Below are 20,075 nucleotides of genomic sequence, written 5' to 3'. Positions count from 1 at the left end.
AGTGATTTGCCCAGACAGTTGTTCATTATTCTCAGGGCATATTTTTGTCTTCGTTCCAGAGTGATCCTGCTGTAGAGTTCCCACTGTAGTTAGAGCAGTTAGCTCTCTAAAGCTATATTTACACAAATCTGGACAGACAGTGTGCACATATGGAGCTATACGGATGAAACTCTTGTTTTTCTGAATTCTCTATGCAGTGCCTTAAACACAAGACCATTCTTTTAGATAAATTCAACTACCAAAAACCATGCTGAAGTGTTTTCCTTTTTACCTGTTCTTTCCTCTGCAATCGTTTGCCTTGAAGATATCCCTCCACTGACAGTGGTGACAACAACTGAATAGAGTCCTCCAGGTTTCAGGGGATAGAAGTGATATCTGTTAGTTTCACTGGGAACAGTTTCATTTTTAATGACAACATTCTCATGAATCAGTAGCACTTGGTATGAGTCTACATCTCCCAGTGCTCTTGTCCAGTTGGTGAACAAGCTGTTGGTTGATCCCTGACTTGACGCAGTCAGACCTGTCACTTGGGCTGGCACTGAAAAGGAAATTGTCACACTGTTACTGAGGAGAAACAAAATAAAACAAAACAGAATCCCCCAAAGAACACAAGTTTAGTCACACTGAGGAAGTGCATCAAAAGAACATTCCAATTTGCAGCCAGACTCAACAGGACTAAAAATACTTTAACTGGGGACTGCTTCCTGTCTGGGATGTGGTCTATGGGAAACTAACTAAGGCACAGAAAGGTCTTCCAGCCTTTAGCACAACTTTTCTCAGTCAGATGAAAATTATTCAAGATCAGGGAACTGAAAGAGATGACATTTTATAAATACCATTAAATAAAAGTCATCAATTTAGGAAATCATTCAGGGTTTTTGATGACTACTTCAAATACAGTCTGTGTCTTTAATTTTCCCTTTCCTCTCCCATTCCCAATCTTTCATTTCTAATAAATGGCAAACTTGTTTGAAGACCTCAGGCACAGTCATCTATACTGTGTCAGTCCCTTTAATTTTGGGGGTAAGTGAGATGCATGGTTATGGTTTAACTTTTTATGCAAGAAGATCTGCAGGATACCAACTTTTATAGCATCAAAAGATGAATTGCTAAACATAACATTTATCTAAGCATAAGCTCATGAACTTAGCAAGACCAAGAAGGATAAAGAAATAACAAAGGAATGTAATACGTAGCGCAAATTTTACCCCAAATCCTCTTTTTTAATTTGGTTTGACAATATTTGGTCAAAGCAAGGGAATACAATTACTTCTAAAGATTTTTGTTTACATGACCAAGCACAACTGAAATAAAGAAGACTCTAACTGTATAAAATGTGAATGCACTCTTCTGCTCTTGTTTTTTTATCAGCCTTTTTGCACACATAGAACTGGTTTAATAATCATTAACAAAAGCTAGAAAGTTAGGCACAAAGCTGAAGAAAATGGAAAGTTGACCAAATACTCGATCAAAAATCCTTCCTGTTTTATAATGTTCTCATAACATAGTTAGTTCCAACAGGACACTAAAGTGCCACATTTCTGTGCTAAATGCTCATTTCAGTGCTCTTTGCAGGTTTCACTGGAAGCTGACCACTCTGGGACGGAAGTAAGACCTACTTCTGTCACATTTACAGCAATATTTTTCAAGCCTAGTAAGCTGTCCTGCTGCAAGGAAGATTCAGAGGTTTGGAACGCTTATTAAAACCTACGTTCTAGTTAAATAATGCTTGTTCTTTATAACTCAATTTGAATGTAATATTGACAATCAGTGCCTGATGTGTTTTCAAGCATTGACTCATACTAGTGAAGTGGGACCTTTATGCCTGAATAGGTCCCCTAAAGGGGTATAAGTCAGATGGAAGTGAAATTTCAGCTATCTAATAACATAACAGGGAAATCAAAGTATAAGCTAAACTTCTCAGGACTTGGAAGGAGTTATAAAATTTAAATAAGGACCACCATCAGCCCTAGGCATGCTTCGATTCAGACACAAGCAGCTTGTTTTTCCCTGTGCTGTGCAAGACCAGAGCTACATTTTAAAACTTTGCTTGCGCTGGAGAATGTTTAAGTCAGTGCTTAAACAGAATAAACCAATCTGTATGGTTTAAAACTTGCACATGTGCACAAAATCAGCAGCCTGCAAGGGATGAGAATGGGACCTTCCTCGTGACAGTCATCATCCTCAGTAACAAACACATATTCTGGAATCAGAAGAGCAAAAAGATTCAAAACACATCTTCAAGGTCACATATGTGACCTTGTGTCTGTCAACCTTGGAATGTTCCCCCTAAAGTAACATTTTCCTGTGTGGTGATGTTTCTCTTTTTCCCAGATGATGAATGCTTTGCATCAAGGAAGTGACCCTCCTGAAAACACACAATGAAAATAGTTCTTCTTATATGGAATCTTGTGCTAATGTAGATTGATTAGATATGACATAGTATTTCAGAAAACTGTTTTGCCAGGAATTACACATCTATTTCCAAAAAATCTTAAATAAATACAGCAATATAACTGACAGTCAGAAATGAGACTCAGACATGTAACTTTTTTACTGAGGAAACAAACATAAGATCAAGACTTTTGAGATTTAGACACCAAGTTAATTAAGTTCACTACAAAGCAAAAAAAAAAAATTGTAAAATTGTTAATGGTTGACAGAAGTAAAGATTAAAACAGTTTGACAAGATGATACCTGTTCTTCCTTCTACTGAAGTCCAGTTGCTTAAAGTCCCACTAATGGTAGTGATAGTAGCTGTATATTTCCTTCCAGGTATTAAGTCAGTGAAAGTGAATTCCTTAGCTTCTTTTGCAAGTCCCTTTTTTACAATAGGAAGCTCACTGACTTCCAGAGAAACCACATAGCTGTCCCATTCTGCAGCAGGGGTCATCCACATGACGCTAAGTGAAGATTCATTAGCATGCTTCACACGGAGCTGGAGAACAGGCTCTGGAGCTGGAAAAGTACACAGATATCACAACAAGAACAGAACTGTGTAGTGAGCACACGTGCCCTATCTCAAGCTGTTGTAAGAAACGTGTTCTGTAAGACAGAAAAGTGACAGCAAGAGAGTATCTGCAGTCAAGGAGATTCTTTACCTTTCTCTAAGAAGCCATTCTTACAAATCTAGTATTTGTGCCCCTCTGCCAGTAAAGGACTATTAGCAGCAGACTTTAGCAATGTGCTATGGCTGTAATGCTTAGGTTTAAACTTACATCAGGATATATATTTTAGTGCAAATGAAAATGCAGGGAAGTCAGCGAACTTCCTCTTGAACTCTGGGTGCTGAACAGGGATATAAGACATTTGTACCATAAATCGGATCTACAACAATGTACTTCTAACAAACAAAGATGCAAATTATAGGGCCAGACTGACATTGATTTTGCATTGATTTATACCTCAGTCAAGCTAAGAGACACTTCAAACTCACAGGGGCATAAAAGAAAGAATCCGATCAGTGAATTTCTTTGTGTTCGTGTGCATGTGCCTGCATACCCAGAAAGCATGTCTTGCCTAATATAGTCCCTGATCTGATTTTGTCCCTGTCACATTGAAATACAACTCACTTTCCAAGTCTGTGGGTTAATGTAAGAGAAAATTGAGTCACAACAGGGTCTAATAGCTATACTTCATAACAGACACATTATGCACCTCACTGTGGGTCAAACACAGTCATGATACACCCACTGCTGAATATTATTAAATGGACATGCTCTAATCATAGAATCATAGAATCACGTAGGTTGGAAAAGACCTCTAAAATCATTGGGTTCAACTATTAATCACTTAGCTGAGTCAATTAAAAGTAACACCATAAAGTTAAATTACTTGCAACGTATGTCAAAGTAAGGAAGATGAGAATGTATCTTGCTCTGATCAAGTTTGCTACAAGTCAGAGAAAGCTTCAGTTCTGTAGCTTCTACTGGTCTTGCTGTTGTGCAAAATTAACAAAATTAAGTCCTCAGGGAATGACAGAGAAGGGTATAGTAGAAAAGGCAGGACCCAGGAAGGGTGAGGATAAAGTAGAATGGCATTATCCTATCTCAAGTTAGACTTGAGTCTTGCCTGTTATTCATACTCCAAGTCTTCCTTTCATCTGAATTGCACTTATTCTGCATTCACTGAGCAGAAATTCTAACAATTATATAAGAATTATTTTTTTAAATTTGAAGCAAATCAGATGTAGCTTTGACTAACACACTGCAAAAGAATTCCACTCATGTCCCTGCAGTGTATATGGATTTCCTTTGGAAACAAAGACTTGAACAGACTAACCCATTTTCTTTATGGAGCATAAAAACAAGAACTGGGATGTTAAAGGGCAGCCATACTAAGATACACCTTAGCCATATGGTTAATATTCTTTATACAGACTGGCAAGGAAACATGATGACCAATACAGGAACATCTATAGTGCTTTCTTTAAGACCTTTACAGGGTGCCCTACAATCAGCTACAAAATATAGCAGTGAAATGAACATGTAATATAACACCTGTAATGAGTTGTGACAGAACTGTGATATAGTTCCCAAAGCTTTCACTAAGAAAACATTTACTACTAAAGTAATCCTGAAAGCTCTCACAGAACTGCTAAAATTATTTCTGTAGTTTACAGAGGGAGCTCCTTTTTACTGTATTAATAATGAAATTTGTGGATTCCCAAGTACTCTTCCACTGTTCACAGAGCTGAACACTTTGCACTCTCACAGTACCTAGACAAGCATACCTGTTCTCCCCATGCAACTTGTCTTGCTCTGCAAATCGCCGCTCTCCACAATGACTTCCACTCCATACTCCCTCCCTGGGATGAGGCCCACATCACGGATGAGGTACTCAGTGGTGTCCTTCTCGAGGGTGGTGTTGAGCACCAGGGCTGAGCGGTTCCACAGGAGCAGGTGGTACCTCTCCCAGTCTCCTGCAGGGGGCACCCAGGTCACTCGCAGAGACCGCAGCCAGCCACTAGCACCTGCCTGCAGCTCCAAAACTTTCTGGGGAACTGGAGAAAGAGAAAGAGAAAAAGCAATTCTGAAGTGGGGTATTTCTGGTGAGATGTAAATGTACTGGTAAAACCTGTCTCGCAGCACAGCTATTGTACACATGCTTGGACCAGCTAGAGCAATGTGAGCTATCTTGTTGCAAAGGTTGGCTTTCATTTTAAAGACAATTTTTACTCTTCCCCACACAAACCACTCACTTATTTTCCTGCTGGTTTCTGACATCAGAAATGGGCAACCCCTCTTAGGGTAGGCAAAATCTTCCCTGTATACTTCTTGGATGCATCTTGCAGTTTTCAGTCAGGTTCCCTGTTGTTTCCTGCACTTAAGCTCACTTAGAAACTGTCTATCAATTTTTCACTGCTAAGGTTGAAACTTCAATCTCTATTGGCCCAATTCTGGTATCAGCAGCAGAAGTGCAAAGCCTAATTGCTTCTTTCACAGAAACAGCTTCTTCGACCTTGTGTGCCCTAATTCCTCCCAGCTGTAAAAGGCACTGAGGTTAAGAGTGGCCCATTAAAGCATCCACTCCATCCTGTCCTGTACTTCAAGGATCCTAAATTTACATACCTAACCTTCTCCTGCCTAACCCTTTACTTCTTCAGGTCACATTGGACCACTGAAGCTTTTCTGATTTTCACGGAATCATTAAATATTAGCCAGACAAGCAGAGACTAGAAGACAGATGCAGACCCTTAGGACAGGACACCTGTAAGCTTCATATTAAAGATACTCAGAAATCAGCATTGGAGCCCTGAGACCATCCACAAGTATTAGCTGATAACTTCAAGGCTAGCATCATGTTCTTATGCTTTATCTAGCTTAGTTAATATTTAATTGATCAGTATCTAGCAGAGGACTGAAACCTCTTTACCAGCATCACAAAACACTCATCAGTTTCACTTTCCAGCGGCATAGCTGGCTATCGGACCTAGAACACCCATATGCCAGTGAATATGGAAATGTGTTTCAAATTCTGAGTGAGTGGATAAAAGCAAACAGTGTATTGTTAGGAAGCACAGATGAACTTACATCATAACAAATAAAGTTCAGCCTTGTCAGGCTGACTGGACATCATTACAACTTAATGTCACGAAGTTTCAGTCTCTGAGATGTCTACATTTCTTACCAAAACATTTCTTGGCTTGTTCTGCCACACCCTCTCAAAACACAGCAATGTGCATTATGTTCTTGGGCACCTGGCTCTCTCTGTGAGTTACAGAGGGACCCTAAGAGTCTAATCCCTTCAGCACCTGTAGACCTGACAGTCTGGACTTATGAATTTATCTTTACTCCACAGAGCTTCTGCTGAAGTGACTATTTTCAAATCTCTTGATGTCTGTGGTAAATGAAGGAATTGCTTATGATCAGCATCCTTGGAAATAGGACTTGTAATCCCAAACTTTGAAAGCACTGGGTCTAGGTCACAAAGCTAGGGATCAGTGGTGTTGAGTGAGGGCCTGAAGTTCTCCCTTTAGACTGAAATGGTAATCTTAAAGGACTTTAATAGTAAGCTAAACAAACAAAACAGACAAGCATATAAACCAGTCCAGCTTTGTACTTTCTGGACATGAAAGACTTCTAGGGCTCTTCCAGACTGCACTGAGAATGGGGTATCAGCTAGGTATGTCAAGGATGTGACTTTCACATGAGATGTTTAATTGTAGACAATAAATATTTTCTAAAACAAATACTCTGCTCTCTTACACAAACATTTTCTACCCTTTGGCTCTGAGTCTATTAGAAATTTATGTATGCATTCTTCACTGAGTTAGAGATTTTTTTACCATCTAACTTTTGCTCAGGCTAGGCTGGTGTGGAAAAGATGGCACACCTCTAGGGCCAGTAATGCTGTGGGAGAATTATGAAGGATTTTTCAGGTTTAGAACTCATACAAAAGATACCTGAAAGAAAATTATTACTTCTGAAAGAAGATAAAAAACTCATAACTCTGCTCTATCCCAGCTGCCACATGCCTTTGTTAATCCACGCTGTTTATAGTAAAGAAATCTGAGACGTAATCTTTTCTGGTTTGTAGATTTGTGTCTGGAAGAAGGAATAAGACTAGACCTTGCAAAATTACTTTAAAGACTGTTAATAATTTGACTACATGCACACTTCCCCATAATGTAACTCAGTTTATGTAGTATGCTGAGCTGAATTCAAGACAACAAAGTTGGTCAGAAGTGCAGTAGTATGCAACAGCTTTTTAACAGACTCACTCAACTATAAGGTCCAACAAAAATTCATGACTGTTGCCTGATCACAAGATAAACTGGAGCTGCTTTTGGTTGTCAGATGAACTGTTGCCAGAGTCAGCAGGGGGTACTCCTGAAACAGTATTGTGCTCTTCATCTCATTTTGCCTGGAATCCAAATAATTTTGTCTCTTACAATGATTTGCTACAAGGCGAGTGCAGGCAAAAATTAGTGACAATGTTCTCACTGAAGCAGAAGACTTACATGTCCTGCCAGTTGCCATCCGATCGGTGAACAGTTCACCACTGATGGTGCGAGCAGTAACCTGATAAAGACGTCCTGGAGTTAGCTTGTCAAACTGCGTCTCTGTGACTGGTGGCTGCACAGTTTTGACTTCTTTAACTGATCCAAGATGAGACAGAGTGATATTATAGAAATTGAGGTTTCCTGAAGGTCTTCTCCACTTAACTTTTAAAGCATCTAAACTGCCATCGTTAGTCACCATCAAATCTAAGACTCCAGCTGGGGCTAAAAAAAGCAAATGAGAATAAAATACATCCACCACAAAACATATAAGACCCCTTGCCTCCCAAACTCCCATAGTTAAGTTTTGATTTTGAATAATTATATGAGATGGACTATGAATGATTTTGCCTGAACAGTGAAGTCTGGTCACAGGGCACATCACTTCCCTAAATCATTCCCTAAATGCCCCCCATGCAAAACCACCATATTTGATAAGATTTCTGTAGAAGAAATTGCATCTTACTCTTCCCAGAAATTAAGGAGAGCGAAGGCATGACCCTTTTTTTCCCTATGTAAGTGTTTTAACCATTGGATGCCATCTTATCATTATCTCTATGACCACAGAACTCCAGCCTGGAAAATGTTTCTGAAAAAAAAAAAAAATTCTATAACTCTAGTTCTGTGAATCGGTATTTCTTTGTGGGAAAAAAAAAATCCCGAAAATTCACAAAAAAACATACCAAACCAACCAACTAGGCAAACAAAAACCCCAAACGACCCAAACCACCATTTAATTTTAAAATTCTTAACCTACTTTACATTTTTTTTCCACTTCTTTTTCACACTTTTTCTACTTTCATTTTAGCCTCTAAGTTTGTTGCAGTGGTAACTTAGGGAATTAAATAAGCTTATGGTGTCTCTAACTTGGAACACAAATCACTTATTATTCTGAAATATGTCCTATAATACTATTAGGTTATGGCTTTAGCTTCTTGTTTTGTTGTGACGAATTCTGAAATCATACCTGTCCTGATTGTTTGAAAACTGCTGCTCTCCAATCCTGCAGCCTGGGTTATGATAGAGAGGTTATACAGGTGGCCTGCTGTAAGTCCTGAAAATGTGTAGGAGGTCAGGGAATCTTCATGGTGAATCTCATGAACTGGTACATGATTATCCAGTAATAGCAACCTGTAATGATCCACATGTCCAGAGCCAGAAGACCATGAAACGTGGATAGTGTCTGTCTTGACACTGACCTGAATATTTTTCACAGGAGATGGCACTGTTGGTATAAAAAGAACACTTGCTTAAGGCCTAAGGGTTATCTCCTTCATTTCAGCAATTTTGAATGGATTTACTCTTGGAATATGTTGGGTTTCTTTAGGGTTACTGAAAACCCAACCCCAAATACACAATAAAAATGAGACTCTACTCTTAGCAAACAATTCCTTATGTCAGTAAGAGATTCATATTTTATTTCTACTTATAATCAATAGATACTTCATAAATATATATATATATAGTCATGCAGAAGAATTATACCAAATTGCTAATTTCAAAATGCAGAAGTACAGAATACTGTAAGTGGTTTTACTTAGAAGAACTACAGGAAAAGAAGTCCTACCGGTAGATCCACTTATGTGAAGTTCTGGGGTAGTCTTATTTCCAGCAACGGCACTGAGGACAATGTTGTACTTATTCCCAGGAATGAGACTGGAAAATGTATTTTCTGTTTTTGAAATTCTTCCTGGTATGGAGACTTCTTGTATCTTTTTATTATCACGATCAAGTAATACTAGGTTATACATGTCCACCTTTCCTGAGGAAGGATTCCATTGAACCTGCAAGCTTGTGAGTGTAGTTTTTTCCTTATTAATTTCCAAATGAGATGGTGGCAAGGGATCTGTAGTTAGGAAAAAAACCCAGAAAACAGAAACCATTTCTTGCTTTGGGATTGTCTGAAATTTTATACAGCAACACAAGAAATCTTCCAAAACTCTCCCTTTATCATCATCATGCTGCCAATACTTTTTGAAAAGTTTCTTCTTTCTATTTATAAACACTGTGCATTGAAGCCAGTCTATAAGAGAGTCTTGAAGAATTCGGAAATATTACTTTTATGTATTTGTATACACTCACAAGACATAGACATAGCAAAACACTTCCACTGTGGATGTATATTGCAAGGTTGGAAATTTGCTGGTAGTAAAACTGTAATAATTTTAACAAGAAACAACATGTAAACATGTAAACCCAGCAAATTATACTCAGTGCCTTAGTATAATGTAGCTTTACAGATGACAGCAACAGCTTTCATTTCCTAGCACTCTAAACACTTTATCAGTTATGGGCATGAGCATTTATATAATTTTAAGGGCGATGATTTAGTATTAGCTTCAACGACTTCAAACAGATTCTGATAGAATATGCTTCTGCTCTGTTGTAGCTCTGTTCATAAAAAATTAAAAAAGACCCAAACAGTACACTGGATATACCTTAAGGAACTAATATTGGGATTACTTCTCTGAAACTCTCAACATTCATTATGTTGTTTATTAAGAAGCTCTCCAGTAAAATCACCTGTGAAAATAAGATACACTCTAAAGGAAAGGCAAACTGACCAAACCTATAGAATTTAGTTGCTTTTATTCTCCAGGCACATTTCATCACTCACAAGACTTCATGCAAACCACACAAAATGTATTACATGTTGATGTACTAAGGTATTTATATTTATGTCTTCCAATAACGTTAAGCAAATGCTTATTAAGAAGATATCATGAAACAACCCAAAGCAGTGCAATCAAGCCTTCATCAGTTGGGATGTAAAGTTTTCCAACAATTTAGGAATAAATTTGCCTACCACAAGAGTACACTCTGTGCTACTCTTTCCTAGCATCAGACCAGGAGTGTAAGGTGCATCCAGGCTGAGAACTGTGGTCTCTATATGAACAGCACCTCAGCACACGGAAGAAGACTATTTTTCCAATACAGTCATTGCTGCTTGGTTCCCTGAACAAAGAAGATGAAAAAGTTTCAATCACATAATTAAAAGATGCAATGTAAAGGCTGAAAGGATGAAGCTGAACCTACCCTCCACGTACAAATACATAAGTAGGAGGGCCTTAGGAGCCCTTAAGCTGCTTTTTCTTCAAATTCTGGATGGTGTGGAAGGTTTAATCAATTCCTACAAAGCTCTGCTGAGAACAGAGTAGTGTCAAGTTTTGGTGGTATACTTTGTCAATCAAATACATTAGGAATGTCAAGGAAGCAACTCCTTCCTTGGAAACATTCAACAACTGACTGGAGATGGTCCTGGGCAACCAGATCCAGGTGGCCCTGCTTGAGCCAAGCACTTGGACCAGATGACCTCCAGAGGTCCCCTCCAACCTCAACCTTTCAGTATTTTGAAAAATACTGTGTCCCTTTGAACCTATGTCTCTGCTTAAACTCAAAGTCTTTCTTTGGACCACAGAGATGTTAGTGCTCTTCAGAAAAAGAGATAAAAATTAAACAAATTGATTTTCAAAATCAATCAATAAAACTATCTTTTCTTGACCACTTTTTTGAAGGCCAAACTAAGTCTGCTTAAATCTGAAAAAGAAGAAAGTAATATTAAAAATCAATTCAAAGATCAAGCACATCAAACTTCAGGCCAAATAGTTAAAACTTCACCCAGTTACAGCAACTGAAACATAAGGTTTTAATGAAAAGTGTCAGGAAATCTTAACAATAGGCTTGACTACCAGCTCCACCTATAATATATACTAAGCCACTGAAGACTATTATCTTGGCAAAAGTGAATAGTGGGGGTATAATCTTGTTCCTTGAAGGCAATTCTTCTAATCTGAAAGGTCAGACTTTGGAAGTCAGAAATAAATTCCAGCACTATATATGGGCAGATGCATAGCCAGCTGAAAAAGTTTTATTTGACTGACATTGAGAGAACAGTCATGATAACTATCAGGAAATTTAACCCTCCTTCTGACTAAGTTAGAACAAAGTCGACTGTTCTTTAGTCCTGCAAAAGCAATCATCATTGTCATCTGTATTATTTGCCAAATTTGACAAAAAAAGATAGCTGCATTTTTAGAAGCACTTTTACTGTCCTGGGTAATCTGTCTTCTAAGGTGCATGAGCAAAGAAGAAAGTTGCGTGCCTAGAAGGTGAAGTTCAGAAATTCAGACTTTATCTAATCTATCTGCTCCAGAAAACAAAACACTCAGTGCTTTGTACATCCGCTAGAACAAAGGAACAATGAGACTGGGAAGTGCCTGGGCTGAAAGAGCCCTGGATGGAAACAAACACTTAAAAAACCATTTACATTGTTACACACGTCTCTGTTGGCAATGATACAACACCGATATATCACAGAAATAAAATATTTTCATCAAGATATTTTTATACCACTTGACACTATACAAATTAATGTCCCCTGGTCTACAAAGGCATCTTCCTTAGATGGTCTTTGAATTCTATTGCAACTCCATTTTCACTTTTGGGGAAGAGGACATGCTTTCTCTGCACAGCTGCTGCAGATCCAATTTATAGATATGGTGATGTCAAACTCCAGTGACATGACTCCCAGATACAGACTGTAAGCACAGAAACACACCTGCCTTATGCAGGAGAAAACAAAAACAACTGGGAGGTATGAGCCCAGGACTTAATAATGGGGAATTCCTGCCAGTCTGAGTTATCTTCCTACCATATTATCCATTTTTTTCCTAGCTTTCCCTCTTCATAAAACAGTGACCTACTTCATAAGCGCTGAATCTTCATTTCTGAAGATTAAGTAAAGAGGGTTGATTTCATTGTCTTTACTAAACACAAATATCCATTTCTTTGGGATGATTCGCAACTTAGAGAATTTTTAAAATATGGTTATTTATTTTCTTCTTGTACTCTGTCTTTGAAATGATGATCATAACCATTACACGATTACAGATGATAGATTTATACAGCCTACAGTTAGAGCCATGTCACGTGTTGCTCCTACAGATGGCTAATAAATCAAATTTGTCCCAAACAACTTGAAATTTACAGGAGTATACCCATGGCCTGGGTATACTTCTGGCATTTAGAGAGTTACATATTAGAATGAAAAAACACTCTAACAGTCTGTGTCTTGGAAGATAAAGTTCCATCTTCCTTTCATTCAAATATTTAATGGATTTTCTAACAAAAAAATTATTTACCTGTAGTTCCCTCAGTACAGGAGGCTTGGATTGGGTAGTAACATAACAGCACTGCAATATTTTTGTAGAGAAAGATTAAAATGGCATTTATAAGTCTATTTTAGAAGACATAGTTGAAAGTGGGGTAATTGCCAAATTGTTTTCCATGTCTCTCTAGACCAGTATCTCTTATCTGCATTTCAATTCTGAATTGAAATTTATAAATTTAATTGTATTTTAGGTTCTATTAATATACTACTGTTTTTAACTAGACCTAGTCATTCATTGAAATATAGTTATAGTGGTTCACAGACATTTGGAGATTTGAGAACTTAAAATGTATCTTACTTGTAACCGGGAATGACAAAAACCTACCATCTTTTGCTATACAACAGTTTTGAAATGGAAAATTTCTCTGTAGCTCAGAGCTGATAAATGGTGTTATCATCTTTTTCTTTCTTTCATATTCTACCAAAATAGCACAAATGTCCCCACTGTGTGTGTTTCCATGTCTACATATACATGGCTTATGAAGTGCATATGTGAATTTTCCATCATTTTTATGACCTATTTAATTCTGCTCTACCAGATAAAATACTTGCTGTTTTAAATTTACAATCCACAGATCAAAACTTCTTGAGTAAAGAGAGTCACTTTAGAGAACTAGTGTGGATTCTTGTACCACTATTTCATACATCATTAGACTTTAGATCTAGGTATCCACAAGTGAAATAGAAGCTGCTTCTCCATGAAAAGATTCACAAGAGTGAATCTGGTGTTACTTGAGAGTTTATGGAATCTTCACAAGCTGCACAATTATTCTATCGGAATATCAAACTTGCAAACAACATAGACCATGATTTTAATGTGACATTATATACTGAAAAGGCCAATACGGTCCTCTCCAAGCTTTCACATTACCACTGCAACTGTGGCATGCATTATTCATTGCTTTCACCATGAGTTTCTAGTCAGAAAAGATCACACTCAAAATTTAACCAAATGTTTTGGATTTTAAGTGCTTAGCTACTCAAGTACTTTGTATAAGAAACCTGATGAAACCTAAACTCAGAACTGGCACAAAAATTTTTACAGGATTGAATATGAGCAAAAAGCTAGTTTCTGAACTAGGTATATAAACCAACCTGTAACTTTCTCACACTTTCTCATGTGTATTTATTGTATCAAGATGATACAAATGTTCAAACATTGTTTTGCAAAAATAAAACACGTGAGATGGGATTCCTTTCACTTCAATCAACTACACTTCATCTTCCTGGTCTAACCTAGCCTCCTTTGATAGCCAGTGGAGAAAGCACCTTCAATGGACAGCTTAGCCCATCTTCCTTAGGAAGGGAACCTCACTGACCAAGGTCAGACTTGATAACCCATGATAACTCAGTTCCACTACCACTGAAATTGGTGGAAATTTTGTTTACAATATGGCTGGAAAGAGTGCTTATACTTCCATATTCACAGGACAATTTCCAGGAACGCATGCCTATGGACATTCAGGCTTATAGACATTAAACTAAAACTACTGTCAACAAATTACAAAGGAACAGGTGAAAAAGAGCTTCCATGAAATTGGTTTAAAATGCTGCCCCTAGTGGAAACATAAAAGGAATAATCCTCCCTCATTCTGTATTGAAAAGTTTAGTATGGACAATACAATACGGGTTGTTCACAGGCATAATTTAGAAAAATTCTTTACAAAAAAATTTTAGGGCTAATTGTGTATTTTGAACACCATCAAGCAATTCAACTCAAGGAAAGCAAGGAACCACAGAGCAATCTGAGTAGCTCTCTGCAGGAAACATTCATGGCTCCTCTATTCTTATTTCATGCTTTTGACTGATCTCTGCTATCCAAAATCCAAATATAAACCTCACTTCAACTATGGTATACCAATTATCAGTATTTCAACTTAAACTTCAATCAGACTTTTCACTTTGATGTCAGCTACATAATATGACTCTAATGATCAGCTGCTTTCAATCACTTTAATCCTTGAAAAATCTATTTAGTGATAAAAAAGTCATAAATGGCATGTACAAGCTTCTGTGTTAATGGTTATGCATTAATCAAAATATGCTTTAAAGTGGTATCCTCTCACCTTCTATGCAAGTGTTCAATAATAGAACTTTACAGAAATGATGGTGATTTATATCTGTCTTTCTGATAATGGCTGATTATTTTAATTTTCACATTACAAGTCATCAATATCAATATTAAAAACAATCAGCATGTCATCAATATCAATATTAAAAACAATCAGCATGATGCACAACAAATTTAAATCACTATCTGCATAGAAACTATTGCTTATTTTCACTAACTGACATGACTTGTGCTTAATGTATAGTTATGAGAGCAGCAGACTTGTTAATGGATTTTTTAAAACTTGAGTTACCACTTCAAATGAATGGAGAGTATTTAGTGCATTTGTATGTCTAATGCAAGCTCTGACAGAAAGCAACACCTCTGAACAGGTAATTGTGAAGTCCTTGGCTGCTGAAATCCTCAATACTAACATTAGGCACCTCTCTAAAACTAACACCTTAGGAGCAAATCAGAAAGGCATTTAAGATATCTTTGTTTTGTATCTTGAACTACTACCTCTAAGAGATTGAACAGTATTATATTTTATCATCTTCAAAAAAGCACAAATACAGGTAGAAAGAGGCCAGTTGTGCCACTGCAGCTGTTGCCATTCAATGTTGTCCATTGCTTCATAGCTGAATTGTTCACAAGCCCACACAAACACGAATGCAGAAAGGGGCTTTCCTTGGCAGCCCTCTGTCAGGCTGCTGGACCATTCTTACAGCCAGTCACGGATGTGTCACTGGAAGTGCTCTGTACACAGCTGTATATCATAACACCTCACTGGTGATATCCAAGGCAAACATATAAGAGGGAAGTTTCAGCCTTACTTTCTGACTTTCAGGCTCTGGTTAGACAGAATAAACATATGGAAATGGGCTGAAACAGTAAGTTACCCTTAAAGAAGATTTACCTGCTATGAAATAGATCGTATTTTAAACACAGTAAATAAACTGTCAGCTGAGGAGCTATGAATACAATGCATTTACATGAGCACAAAGGATGTTCTGGGCTACTACTCGAAAAAAACATTTTTTTTTACTTAATATCCTCACAGCACCTTATTTTTTCAAGCCTGCTGGGTTAACTGTCGGCAGGAGTTACTTCTGGCCGTGGGGTAAAGAGAACTCAAGAGCAGGGCTGCTATGTTCAGCAGACACTGTCCACTTTCAGTAGCTGTAAATGCATCGCCCTCCCCCTCCTCTTGGAGCCGGCCGAAGCAAGGGGAGGAAAAGGAAAAGCCTGGCGTCCCTCCCCGCGCACCTGCCGCGCCCGTACCTGTCTGCAGGGAGATGTTGAGAGCCTCGCCCCTGGCGAAGGGCTCAATGCGCAGGTGGTACCAGGTCCCGGCCTCCAGGCCCCGCAGGGTGCAGCCGTAGGTGCCGTTGCCCGCGGGGGCGGGCTGGCAGCCGGCCGCCTCCCCGTCCTCCGAGCGCCCGCTCAGGCTGAAGTTGCAGGCGCGGTCCGCGGCGCCCCAGCGCAGCCGAACGCTCTGCCCGGCGACGCTCCGCTCCGTCAGGTTGGCGCTGCATCCCGCAGCCTGACCCGGCACAGCCTGCGGAGAGCGGGGAGAGCTCTGAGAGACCCGCCAGTACCCCCGGGCTCAGCTCCCAGCCCCGTCCCCGCGCTGTGCCGGTGCGGGGCGAACCTGCCCGTGTCCCCCAGGCTCGCCTGCGACCTGCGAGGGACGACCCTACACCGCCCCCCTCCTCCTGGCCGCTCACCTTGGTCAGGGCCAGCGCCGTCCACAGGGCGAATCCTGCTCCATAGCTCAGCATCGCCGACAGTTTTTAACGCCAAAAACCCTCGCGGGGAGGGGAAAAGGGGAAGGGACGGCGGGGTTGGGGTGGGGGGGATCCGAAGAAGCGAAGTGGCGGCGGCGGGCCCCGGGGGCCCCCGCTCCCCGCCGGGCTCCGAGCCCTGTGCCGGGCCGCCCGCCTGCTGCATGCGCTCGGGGCTGCCCCGGCCGCCGAACCGCCTCCCTGACACCGGCGTGGGGTGGGGGGGCTGCCCGCCCGCGGCTGAGGAGGAGCGGAGGAGGCGGGGGAGGCGGCCGCCGCTTCCCACGCTGCCATTCTGACCCGGGCTGACTCTCCCGGAGCCCTTCCCGCCGACTTCCGCAATCAAGAGGCGATTTCCTCGCGTCTCGCTGCGGGGGGCGAAGCTCGGCGACTCGGGACCTGCCGCCCACCGGGCAGGCGACCGGCCCCGGGGTGCCGCCTCTCTCTCCTTCAGGATCCCACCTCCCTCCGGGCTCCTCTCCCACCCCAACTCCCTTCCTTCCTCGCTGCTCCTTCCTCATGTCGGTTTTCCCCTGTGTCTTGTCTTCCCCAGCGCTCACCCCGGCGCATGGGGCCCTTCAGCGGTGCCGCTGTTGGGGGGCGGCACTCTTGTCTCACGCTGGCTGCACCTCACCTGGCGCTGCCTTGCCTTGTCTTATGGCTGCATCGCCTCGCAATATCCATTCCCACCTTGCCTGCCTTACCTCACGGACACGTTGCCTCCTGTGGCTCTTTCTCCTCCTGCCTGCCCCTCCTTTTGCACACCTTGCCTCATGCTTTTTTCATTCCATGGCTTCCATTCACCTCACACCTGCCACCCTTCACAGCCATCCCACCTCCTGGGCCACCCTCCTCTTGGCCTCAGTTTTCAGTAACCCACCAGTCCAGCCCCCACGTCCCAAACTCTGATGTTTTTAAAGGGTAACCATAGACCACCAAGGCCTCCATTCTCTCGCTGGCCATGTGACACTGCAACCAGAGGCCTTGCATCCAGGAGAGTCCAGCGGAGCCCAGCTGAGCTCCTGCCTGCAGCAGCAGAGTCTGTCTGTGAGCGACCAAGTCATCTTCATTTGCTGTTTCAGCTTGTGTCCTTGAAACTATTCCTTCCCACATCCTCTGAATAACTCCCAAGCTAAAATTACACATGCCATGGAAATGAAGAAAGTCTCCCTGTTTTCAGACTGCACCAATAAAGCTGTGTGCAACTATGAGTTGGCTACTGCCAAAATGAAAACTTTCCATTTCTGTCATGCATACCCATTTCCTTCTTGCTTACATTTCAGCCTCTGAGAACTCACATGTCAGTGTGTACACGGGGAGACAGAGAAGAAGTGTAGACAGAAGCATTTTTGCACCTTCAGGTATTCAAATACACAATAGCAGCCATAGAGTGAATTGGGGGTGCACAAAAGAGAAGTAAAAGGACATTTACTTTCTTCAATGAGAATGGTATTTTTCTGCATCTTTCTGTGCTGCATTATGCGTGTGGGATTTTAGCTTTTAAAAGCAGTACCTCAACCAAATTCAACACCATCTCTGTATTACTTTTGCCTTCTTTGAGGGAGAAAAAGGTTCTAGGTTCTACAAACATTAGTCTGCCCTTTAGGGGAGCTGCTGCTCTATGATTTTTCTGGGCACTAGCCTGTCAAACAAGATACAAATATCTGAAAAATCTTAGCTGTCCTTCTGTTCTGAAATCAAAAGTCTGAGCACTCAAGGGTGTTACCTGCACCTACAGAAAACTTCATCTGTCCCAGTAGAGCTCCATGCTTGGGTCCTAGGGACATGGTACTGAAAGTGTTGTGCTGTACTTTGCAAAGCTGAGGGTAGTTAATAACTTTATGATCATTACCTTAAGTGACAATAAAAATCTGTGTTGGTTATTATGCCACAGAAGAAAATCTCCTTTGGAAGAGATGTTTTACATACTTCAGACAGAAGGAGGAACCAAACCCCAAAGAGCTAGCACAGGGATAATCATACCGTTGATAGGAAACACAAGGTGTGTTTCTTAGACCTAAACTGGGACTAAAATGACATAGATGTCTTGTAATCATTTAAGGTAAGAGTTTTACAGTGTGATTTCTTCTTTAGGTGATAGTGATTTGAGCTTAACAGCATAAACCACACCAATACTTTTTCACCACTGGAGAAGTGCAAATCTGAAGGCTTATTGGGATGCTTGGATTACTTCAAAACCCTCTCTGAAAATTAAAACATTCAGGGTAACCTGCATTTCTTGAAAAGTAGCTCACATTATTCTAAGGATTTTTGAAAACATCCATGACCTGAACTTCCAGGGAAGATATAATTTGGATATTTAGATGTAAGTTGTTTAAGTAGATGTAATAAGTAAAAGGAAAAAGAAGCATAATCAACACTGCAAACATAACATTCAGGACAAAAAGTGGAACCTACCAAAAGTAAAACTTTAAGATTTTTGGAAATAAATACCTGTTTGTCTCTTCTAGCTACCATTAGATAATTTGTGGAGAAAAATTATATTACTGCTTCTCAGAAGTGCTCATAATTCAGAAGTTCCTACTTTATTACTCTTATTCTTGCTATCATATAATATTTACTTTTCTGTATGAGTAGAAAAGTACTGGTTTATTACAGGTTTTGAGACCTCCTTCTGTATGTTTTCCAACAAAAGTTGCTACATGGGTAAGGTCTGACACAGATATCTATGCCAACACTGGAATAAAACATGAGGGGTCCATCATTCACTGGGGGCAATATATTTATATAGAATAGCCAACATAATGCAAGTAATTATTTCCATACTGTTATTGAATAAATGGGTTTTTAGTAAATCAGCAGTCACACAGCCATTAACACTTACTGACCTGTGCGGCAAGCCAAGAAACTAATTAAACTGAAAAAAGAACTGGAAGTGAGTTTTGGGAGTTGCCGGACGTGTCTCTAATAGCAGGCTCCAAAGTCCCTTTCAGACACTTTCCCAAGGTTTCCTGACTCTTTTTTTTTTTTTTTAACACCAACCTCTCTGTCTCTCTAATCAAGAGGAAATGGGCTTTGCATAGCTTTTGTCATGGATTCAAAGTGCAAGCTGCAGTTTTACTTGAAATCCATGGCAGCTCTAAACCAAACATTTTGTTCAATTGAAATGTCACTATTGTCCCCCCTAAAATGGGTATGTGCACAGCCAAATAACAACATGGCTTTACTTCTACAAACAAGAGGCCCCAGCCTGGGCAAATGGAGTTCATAGGAGGTATTGTCTTCCTCACAACAATATTCAGCACTTAGTCTATGTGTTTTCAAAGTATTGTGTTAAATCCAGTTAATACTTTAAACATCCCTGAAATCTGACAAAAAGTGTTTTTAACTCCACTCTAAAGACTGGGAAACAGAGAGGGAGGCCAAAGATTTTAAGTTTGTGTGTCTAAATTGGTATATCTAGATTCAAATGTCCAGAGCCAGTTGGAAGCTACAAGAGAAAGCTATTACTGATTTTTTTTTTCATAGATATGCTTAGACAGCTTATCATCAGAATTTTGGTTTGAAAGTTTTGAACTAAGCAGCTTGTTCTGTGCAAATGATGTGACT

General features: G+C 40.2%; 1 protein-coding gene across 6 annotated transcripts in view; it reads right to left on the bottom strand.

The window, feature by feature from the left end:
- PTPRB (protein tyrosine phosphatase receptor type B) overlaps positions 1–20,075 on the bottom strand; it is a 64,761-nt gene that overhangs the window by 32,370 nt on the left and 12,316 nt on the right. For 5 of the 6 annotated variants that reach the window (XM_053977646.1, XM_053977647.1, XM_053977650.1 and 2 more), the window contains exons 1-8: positions 16,449–17,886; positions 16,003–16,279; positions 9,069–9,347; positions 8,469–8,726; positions 7,463–7,726; positions 4,733–5,002; positions 2,698–2,958; positions 272–538 (exon numbers count right to left, since the gene is read on the bottom strand). In XM_053977646.1, coding sequence (XP_053833621.1) covers positions 272–538; positions 2,698–2,958; positions 4,733–5,002; positions 7,463–7,726; positions 8,469–8,726; positions 9,069–9,347; positions 16,003–16,279; positions 16,449–16,502 — 1,930 coding nt within the window. In that variant the 5' untranslated portion in view covers positions 16,503–17,886. Of the gene's footprint in view, positions 1–271; positions 539–2,697; positions 2,959–4,732; positions 5,003–7,462; positions 7,727–8,468; positions 8,727–9,068; positions 9,348–16,002; positions 16,280–16,448; positions 17,887–20,075 lie in introns of those variants that run through there. The other variant, XM_053977652.1, reaches the window with a different exon arrangement.

The sequence above is a fragment of the Vidua macroura genome, chromosome 5 (genome assembly GCF_024509145.1).
Source record: "Vidua macroura isolate BioBank_ID:100142 chromosome 5, ASM2450914v1, whole genome shotgun sequence".
Taxonomy (NCBI): domain Eukaryota; kingdom Metazoa; phylum Chordata; class Aves; order Passeriformes; family Viduidae; genus Vidua; species Vidua macroura.
This window is presented reverse-complemented; position numbering and strand designations above follow the sequence as displayed.